The 10,000-nt window shown below is 39.2% G+C and overlaps 1 protein-coding gene across 8 annotated transcripts in view; it reads left to right on the top strand.

Annotated features, from left to right (window-relative positions):
* Positions 1 to 10,000, top strand: part of LOC138007007 (uncharacterized) — a 16,551-nt gene that overhangs the window by 1,192 nt on the left and 5,359 nt on the right. For 2 of the 8 annotated variants that reach the window (XR_011123977.1, XR_011123975.1), the window contains exon 1: positions 9,519 to 10,000. This exon is cut by the window's right edge and continues 912 nt beyond it. Coding sequence is in view for 5 of the 8 variants with exons in the window: in XM_068853669.1 (XP_068709770.1) it covers positions 5,968 to 7,296 (1,329 nt within the window). In the remaining 3 variants the exon portion in view is untranslated. The other 6 variants (XM_068853669.1, XM_068853672.1, XM_068853668.1 and 3 more) reach the window with 6 other exon arrangements.

Here is a 10,000-nt window from a genome sequence, read left to right as displayed (position 1 = left end):
ACACCATTTTACAACAGCTTGAAACTCAGTGAACCGAAAAGACCCAAAAATAAAACATTCAGAAAGCTTTTGTAATATTAAAATCTGTTGCTTAGTTATTACCCTTTTGGAGATGACTACTACATCTCTAACAAAATAAGTCATAAAACTGAAATTTGATTGAAATCTGTGGCAAAGACTTACGGTCATATATACCAAGTACGTGACTTATTCGATTCGTTATCTATTCTTTTGCGTTTCTACAGGCTTTGTTCTCAAACTCTAAATTGGTTCAGTTTTGTCTTGGAGCAATTTTGCGGTCGCCAGGTGTGTGTAATTTACAATTTTAATGGTGTATTCAAGGGTCTGTGCTAAAATCAGAGGGCATTGAAGGAAGTTACGTAAAAGCTTGCCCTTGAGGGTTTGTGTTCTTTTTTGAGTGGTAAAACACCAGTTATTATTTCGAAGCTGATATGTCGAGAGAATTTACTCATGCATGGTTTAATCTCTTACAACGAGACAAGGAACGACTTTAAAGGTTCGAAAGGGTTTGGACCAGGAAGGTATCTAGTTACGTAAGGATAAGACATTTCAAACCTATAGAAAAGGAAACTGTGCTCTAGTCAAGCCTAACAGTATATGCTGCAGTGTCATGGACTGCCTGAGGCAAGCTATTACGGGAATGCAACCAAATTGTCATTTTGGAGGCGGATTTAAGTAATGATAGTTTTTTATCACGCAGTTGGGATGAAATCATTCCCAAGGACAGCGGGTTTTTAAAAACCCCGTCAAAAACCAATAATTCTAACTTCCAATTCTATTTCAAAAAGACATCTCATCTTGTAACTTTTTTGACGTGAGCACAACCGTTAAGACGAGGTCTCTACTGTGTGGTGACAATACAGGCAAGCCAACGTTTTACATTTTCTCTTGAAAACGTCGTTCACTTGCTATTAATCGAAGTCGCTTATTCGCAGTTGATGTACGACAATTTCAATCTATTTGAAAGAGTCTAAAAGCAAACAAATATTATTGATTTACCTCTGCTCCTCGAGGGAACAGTCACTTGACAAAAAATGCGACAAGGTATTCTTGTGGGTCAAAAGTTCATCATTTGATTGCACAAAAATGAAACAGAGAAAAGGAAATTATTAACATTTCCCAACATAACAGTTGTTAGAACTTAGACGAAGGCAATTATGCAGGCTGCACGTAAGGGACTTCCGTATTCTTTGCAGCTCAATTTTATTTTTATATGATTGTTATCTCGGTTTCTCTCGAGTTCCTGCCATTTTGTTCACTGCAATCCCAAACATCTCGTTGCCTAGTAAACTCCTGGGTCAGACCTACGGTTATCAGTCTGGTTCTTTTGACGGATTTTGCAATTGAGAGCAAACAGTTTTTCTACTCGCCATTTTTCTTTTGCACAATCAAGGTTATCCAGCTATAAATTAAGTTTAAAGAATTTGTGCAAGAACGCTTGAAAGAATCGGAAAAACTAAGTTAATCAGTTGCCATTGATATAACCGAGCTGGAGAGAGTAGGGTCCAATATATTGTGGCATCGTTCTTAGTCATCTTAGCATGCAACTTCTTTCAATAAAAAGAAAGAACACTAAAAACGAATATAAATGAACAATTTGTGGAATTTTAATGCTCATTCGGGCCATCCTTTCTATTTTGATATTTGGTGTAAATGTGTCTTTCTCTTCAGTAGTGGACGAATGCGATTTTCGTTTCAAATACTGAAAAGCTGGACCACGATCCAACAAAACTTCGGTCAATGAAAAAAAATCCCCAAATCCACCGCACTTCTTTAAAGCGAGGTGTTACTAAAGCTAACAGTTGTTTCCGGTGGAGTTCGAGTAGGGAAGAACAAAGTGAAGAAGTGCAAGTTCGACTGATGAATCCAATTTCTGTAACCTCGCATCCGGTCTTTTCTTTCAAAACGTACTTTAGAAGTATCTCACGAATTTAAAGATATCATACAACGAAAGAAAAAATACTACCAATATCGATAAACATACCAAACAAGAGCGAGAAAGAACTAACTATAGAGAAATTGGCAAATTGGTGAGTAATAAGTCTGTTTCGGGATCCGAACTACTGAACATGACTGGACCATGCGCCTACGGCGAGTTAATGTGGTCAAACCCCACCACCACAAAAAAACAACCTGTAATTACTTAAAATGGAGAGCAAAGTACGGGTTCTTTATTTGATATGAAGCACAGTTATCTTAACTATTTAAGCTCGGCCTTACGGGGCAGATGTAACCCACAAAGCGAAAACCACATTTTTGCGGAGAGAGCAATATTCCTCAACCGGAGCTCTAAATTGCGTGTGACTTGGTTTATGACGCATGATTCCGTAAAAACAAAACTAGACACTCTCAAGTACACGACTGGACATCTTATCAGAGTTACTTTGCATAACTTCCAGACACTTCCACTTTTTTTGCGGTCAAGCTTCGTGCGAATTTTCGTGGAGTACAATTGAAGCTAGCGGTAAGCAGAACTGATTGTGAATGTTATAGTGAAACAGCTGTGTGGCTGCATGCAAAAGAATATTTTCCTCCATATATCCAGACGAAATGCTTAACTCTAGGTAAGGTAACTTCATGGAGCATCTTAGTCTTCACAGTCCATTGCTAACCTAGATAAATGAAGGACAATAAGAAAGGATAACTGCACTTTATTTCGCCATGAACCAAATTGTGTTTCGAAGCTCTTTTAGCCCAAGTCCTCCAATTTTCTAGAATATCATCATGACCAGGCTACCTGTTATAAAAATAGATAAATAGGAAAGTTCCTTCCATTTCGTCTTATTCTCAGTTTTCCCGATTTTACTGTGAAGAAATGCTCTTGCTGCTTTATAGGTTTATTGCTCTTGGCCTTGGCGTAGCTCAGCCGGTTAGTGCACAAACTTCTGAGCTAAAGGGTTGCCAGTTCGATCCCCGTCATTCGACCGATATCTTTTTTGACTTTCCACTGTTCCGTGTAGCTGTAGCTTTGAATACCCGTAAAACAAAGCATTGACGGAGGAAGGGGGGAGGGGGGGGGGGTAAAAAGTGCTCACCAAGGGCCACAAGTTTATCAGTAACTCAAGTTCTCTGTTACTTGCTACCCTCGTAAAAATAAGGACCTAACCTTAAAGCAATCGAAAAAGTGTCCAGGTTTGGCGCCCGATGTTGATAACAGTACCATCACCAGAGTGAACGAAGAGAGTAATTTTCCCCGCTTTCAATCATTCCTCTAGCATATTAATCACACTTAAGTCCCTGTTCACCACTGCTTCACTAATGGTCTTCGGTTAACATGCGAATCAAAACGAAACTTGTTTATAACTATATAGTTCACTGAGGGCAAGTAAAAGGACACGGTAAGCTGCGATTAAGTCTTTCCGTGAGATAAACGGCCTTAGATGTATGACAGAAATGTGACCCCGTTTCATCCCCTTCCAATAATCGCTGAGTCAAGTTTTTGCCAAAAGACCAAAGGCGTTATAATTACCAAGTTTATCTCCCACAAGGGTTGATGCTTTAATGGTCGTTAACGATAATTTGACGCTTTTTGCATCAGTTACTTCGGTCAAGTTTCACAAAGAATATTTTAGGTCAATTATTCATAATTGGACACCCCGCGTGCTAAGCGACAATAATCCCTATATAAAAAAAAAAAAAACAGAAGGATCTACCACGCAACTCAGCTTTTTTCATCAATTTTCCTTGCTGACCATTGGCTTAGAGCCAAAACTGGCTTGGGACTTTTTTTAGGTATGTTAGGAAATAGAACCGGAACTGCTGCAGCAAGGACGGCTCTCAATTTCAATGTCAGCTTGTTGCCACTTGAAAAACAAGTTTGACTTCTTGAATTTGTATAGTTTTATGAATGGTACTATTTAACAACCATCTTATATGTTAGATATTCATGAATGACTAGCTCAGTGTAAATAAACGAGAAGAGTAATTAGTAAGGTTTTTGGATATTAAATATCACAGAGAAATATGTTTATTTCGTAGTAGCTATGGTACCGTGTCCTGTTGTAATATGGACAACCTTGGTCCATGCTGACTTATCTTTCCTTTGAAGCGTAAATGACACGATATTAACCACAAGACACTGCTCAATTAAGCAGGAAGGGCGCAGAAAGGGGGCGACAACAATGTGCTTAATTACTGTATAGATTTCAGCATGAGAAGAAAAGGTTAATGTCCCTGAAATGGAATGGAATGAGTCGACAAAAGCCTCGGCAACATTAGGCATACTGACACACTCTAACCATTGATATCGATAGCCACATCGAAGACTGAGAAAACACGCACGAGTAAGATAGAAATGTACAGGGCGTCTTTTCATGTTGAAAACGACATTTTCGACAGAACAAATTGTGAAATAAACCACACCGGAAGCCAATAGTATTGAAAGCTACTGATTATTCCGCCTTAGCTAATTTTCGTCTTCCCTAACTTATAGAGGACATTATTTAGTTTGTCTTTCAAATGATAATAAATTATAATTAAGCTCCGCCGGCTTTTCATTTTTCCCGTTAGTTTTAAACCATGGCATAAGTGGGCTGGTCTTTGAGTTATACACAAGTAAGATTTGTCTGCAATTGGTCGGCACTTTAAAAGTTTGATTGTCATGCATTTTGCGTAAAATTCATTTGTACAATTTCGCCTGAGATTTTTTGCTTTGCGTGATCCCTTGGCCTATTTTCTTGTTTTTGTGCGCAGTAAGGAAATCTTTGACGCAATAAATGTTTTCTTTTCCTTGTTTCAACTGATACAGGCCTCTAAAAGTATCAACGGTAAAGCATCAATTCTCGATCCAGTGAGTCAATATTAATTGCAAAAGGTGATAAGTTGTTTTATTGACGTGATGACATATATTGCAATTAAGGTCCTCGAGATTCGTCAACACTTTTAGAAATGCCGCACACGTTACTGAAGTAACTTGCAACTTGCTACAGTAAATAGTTCTTGGTTATCAGCGCTTTACTCACAAGATAAGGACACGGAGAAACGATAAATATTTGAAATATCCCATGATGCAGCAAAACAGAGGGTATATTATTTTTAGCAACTTAAATTCATTGACGTCACGAGTTCTTACTTTGTCTATGCAAATATTGACTGAAAGTTCTGGATAGCTCAAGATATATTGGCTTTGGAATACCTCATTGTTTACTTTCTTTGGAAATATTTGATGGTCTTAATCGATTTCAATGACATTTGATTAGCAAAGCTACTGTTCTCCCAATGGCGATTTCAATGCAGTTGCTGTTTAACGGCTAGCTATTTGGTTCTCTACGTGCATGAGCGTCCTTTGGAGCGAGAGTCCCGAGGTATGTTGCATCCATTGTCCAATCATTTCTATGATTGTAGATGGCGTTTTTTAATCACCACTTGAATATCCAAAAGGTCTCACTCATTCTAACTAATTTACTACTATTCGGTCTGTTACACGCTTACCTATGGTTTCTTCGGATTTTGGGTTTTGGTTATGGTCAACCGAATTTCTGTAATGTTTGACACCTGGCGAGTCATTCTCAACGCATGATTAGGTGTTCTTTATTTCTCAAGTCCAACTTTCAAGAGGTAATTAATCATTTCAAATGGGCTGATAAATAGCTTCATATGTTGTTGATAATCGGACTAAACTGACAAATGCAGAGTTCAAACGAGGGTGCGTTCGTAAGTGTTTCGGGTAAGCAACCTTGTCGGACTAATAGTACATGTTAAAGTGCCGACTTCAATGTCCTTTTATCGAATATATATCTCAAGGGTGCGTTTATGTTTTTTAAACCATGCCAGATGACCCCCCACGAGACGACAGACAAATACTGATTTTTTTTCTTCTTTGCAGGTGTCAAGGTCTTTGAAGCCACGGCATTGTCTGGAGCAAGCTAAAGCGTCATACAACAACAAACAAGTTCGTTACCTGTTGAAAACATTGCACAAGGAATTGCACAAGGAACTCATTCAGTAATGAAGCGGGATCCCCTTGAAGGTTGCCAGAATCACGTGCTGGAAACTGGTCAGCCACTGTCTTATTCGGCCTTGAAAAGCGGCCTACTGAAAGCGTCAAGTTTGAAGGATTTACGAAATCTGCCCTCCGCCAAACAAAGCAGGCCCAAGGAAAGTCGGATTCGATCACCTTTTTGGCGATTTTCCGGAACTATCAAAGGAATACGGTTCCCCAAGGCAAGCTCGAAAAATGGAAGTATATCAAGCGATAGTGGCGAAGGTTCCTTGTCAGACGCACAATCAACCAACAAAGAAACTATGAAAAGCATTTTGAAAAATTCGGAGCAATCGAATATGCGAAGAGGTAGTGAAGAGGACTCTGTCGAGAAACCAATGAAGAAAAAGCCACAACACTTAACCTTTCGTAAACAACCTCGAAGGTTTAGTTCGCCAACCGTATCACAAAGCACCCAAACTTTTGATTTTAATTTTCAGGAAGACGGGGCATCACCTTTTAACTCCATGGTAAAAGATCTCTCAAAACGGCAACGAGTTTCATCGTTACCTGATGCACTGTTTGGGAGCGATAATCGGATAAGAACCACAAATATCCGGGGATCTAGAGAGATTGGTATTGGATGCTTGGAAGAGGATGACGAGGAGGGACAATACGGAAATGAAATACGTAAATGTTTAGATTTCACATATCCGCAGTCAACACATGCCAAGAAGTCTTCTGTCTTACTCATTTCTGACCAGAACACGAACGAGTTGGAATTCATAGAACTAAATAAGCTCCTCGATAAAGAGACACTGAAAGCTTCGGCGAGTATACCTGACGAAGAAGGCATGACAATTCTTCATCGCGCTGTACAAAATGGTTTTGCAAACCTGGTAAAGTTTCTCATAAACAGCGGTGTATCAACTGAAATTCGAGACGGCGAAGGAAGAACTGCACTTTACCTAGCGTTGGAAAGAGGAAATTTTGATTGCGCAGAGTTGCTGATAAGGCTTGGCGCAAACGTAAACTGTGCCAAGAAAGGTGGCAGGACAATTTTACACCGAATGGTTCAAGAAGGTGACTATAAAGCTGTTCAGTTTCTCGTGAGACACGGCGCTGACTTAAATTTGGAGGACGACAAAGGCTGGCCTGCCTTGCATTACGCTTTGAAGAGGAAAGACTTAAAGAGTGCAGCTCTTCTAATGACGCACGGAGTTAACATTCATCGCTATACAGAGAAACGAATACAAGAGTACTCTATGTCCATGGAGATTGTGAATATTGCGAAAGTACGAATGGACACTGAGACAACAAGCAAGGAAATGACAAGAGAAGTTACCATCATCTAAAAAGAGCAAATAGACTTTTGCATACTTAGTTTTGGTTGTAACAAGTCAACATTGCCGCAAACCGTTGACAAGCTAAGTTAAACTCAAAGGACTTCAATTCCAAATTTAACGAGTAATTGGATTAAATTTGATTCCTTATTTGAAGGTTTCGTGACAAATCAAGCCTATATTAGCCCAGTTTCCGCCACAATAAGCATTATCTCAGTCCTCATAGGCAAGGACTGTTTCTTTGTGCATTGACAAGACTGCTCAAGCACTTTCTTAAATCTTGTTAGAAGCATCTATAGTGAAATCATTGACTGTTGTCCATTCTGCGCACTAGTAAAGCAGAATGGGATGAAATTAAAATGAAGTAGGCTTCGACAACAATTCTGAAACTGAGAAATGAGTTCAAGTTAAATTTGCAGGTGTACATGTGTTTTGCAATATCAAGGCTGTTAAAATGTGCATTCAGAAACTCAAGTTTATTCCGTATACGTTGCATGAGGTAAAAGAGAGATAGAGGTAAATGTAATCCCAATGTTTGCTCATCAAACAAGCTAAAATAATATAAATAAAATGCTACCATAATTCTAGTCTTTATTTTCTTTGTTGACGACAGGATTTCGAGGAATTCAAATGACACATCAGTCTTAAAATCAACAACCATCATACATTTTGTTCATTCCTCGAGGATTATCCTAATAAAGATTTTTATGTTCCAATGAAGTAAAAATTAATCTGGTAAACATGCAATTTGAACTATTTTTGTGACCATCCTTATGAGTGTGAAATACCGCCACTCCAAAAAGTCCTTTTTATTCTAATGCCAATAATACCCTTCAATCTTGCCGGCACGTGCTTCAAACCTCGCAAGGAAAGCACACTACACGTTTGAATTCTGCGGAATCAGGAATTTGACCCGCATTCAAGAAAGTTTATCTTGTGTCAAGAACTTCATCAAGATGTTTTTATCCGGTTTCACGTATTTGGCGATCGTATTGACATTTCCTTCAGTTTCTTCAGATCAGCGTTAGAAATAGTCCAAACGATTTTCGCAGCAGTAATCCGAACGTGGTCTTGGCTTCTTGGAAGTTTAAGAGACGACTGCTCTAAAATTTTTGCGGGTCTTGATGTGGGTTAGCCAGCAGATTATTCTTGGTAGACTTACCGGCGTGCTAGCAAACGTGCACGATGAACTTGGTGAAAGCAAACAAAATTGCCCTCTTTCAACAATCTGAACAACGAAACCGATCGCGACGCGTCCTACGCTCTCCAATAAATTAACGAGAACAGAACTTGATGTTGCGTTAGTAGAAAGGTTTGTCATTGAAACTTTAGTCACGATGCAACCTCGTTCCCCTGCGTTTTTCACCTTCCCGGCACCCCAAAGACCCTGGGAAAGAGGTATGGTCAAGGAAGGCTAGGCGCTCTTCAGATTAAGGGCGGAAACTTTCGAAAGATGACGTCCCGGTCTCACAAAAGATCCTTTTGAAAGACGTCTTCGGTCTCGAAATGTTTGAAAAATTGAAGTGATACCACTGAAGAAAACGTCGAGTTAAAGCGTCTCTAAGATATCTTCAAAAGTTACTTCTTCAGTTTTCACTTTTAGATTGCTCATCTTTGGCTAAGACGTTGTTTTGCCGAGATATACCTTGCATTTACTACGTCTTGTCATGTCATCTTCTGGTTACAAAAAAAAGCATGCACTGGAAGATTTTCGCAGCTGGAACACAGTTTTGAAAAACAAGCAGCTACAAAAAATTGTGTTGATTTTTCATTGGCCTAGTAGGAGAATAAACACCTTTTTCTACAAATCCACATAAGTCACGATATTAGGATGACTGGTTCAACGGCATCCTGTTCGGAGTACTTTCTTTGAACTCGAGGACTATTTTTCTTTCCTTCAACAATCTTGGTGAACATAAACTCCCAATCCAGTTCCCCTCACCTACCAGGCTCATATTCGGGGAATAGTTTTAAAACATGTGTTTTCATTCCTCAGCGATTCTTCTATTTCCCTTTGGGTTTTCGTACGAAATCATTATGCATATGTCTAGCCTTTCCGAAGTCGAAATGTCTGATTACAGTGTATTAATGATGAAATGGTATATGAAATGAATCATATGTGAGCTGCGGATATGAAATCAAGTGAAGCTATGATCTTCGCAGTTATGAACGCAATTTGAACCCGTGACCTCGCGATTCCGGTGCGACGCTCTAACCAACTGAGCTATGAAGCCACTGACGTTGGGAGCTGGTCATTTGTGGGTTCTAATGGTCCCGTGAGGAATGAATCAATGATGAAATGGTATATGAAATGAATCATATGTGAACTGCGAATATGAAATCAATTGAAGCTATGATCTACAGTGTATTCTAGTGAAAATGATGAAGGACAATCTGTCGAAGCTTCATAGGAAAGTTTCGCTTCAGCCATTGAGGATTTGTTACCATATGACGAAACGGTCAGTCTTGCCGATTGCCACTGAACAAGAAGCGGCTGAATATCGCGAAAAAGTGGCCCAAGATTCTTTGGACGGTAGATTCTCTGGAAAAGTAAAATGGAAAAATAATTCTCTGGTAATGCTATTGGTTCTATTTGTGTAACTTGTTGAGAGACATCGAGAGACATCGAGAGAAATGGAAAATAACATGTCAATTTACATGGCCATGTTTTCTTTCCAGTGATTGCTCTGAGCTCAGCTGTGGCCTATAGACAATT

This window comes from Montipora foliosa, chromosome 6 (assembly GCF_036669935.1).
Source record: "Montipora foliosa isolate CH-2021 chromosome 6, ASM3666993v2, whole genome shotgun sequence".
Lineage (NCBI taxonomy): Eukaryota > Metazoa > Cnidaria > Anthozoa > Scleractinia > Acroporidae > Montipora > Montipora foliosa.
Note: the sequence above shows the minus strand (reverse complement) of the source record. Positions and strands in the feature narration are given on the sequence as shown.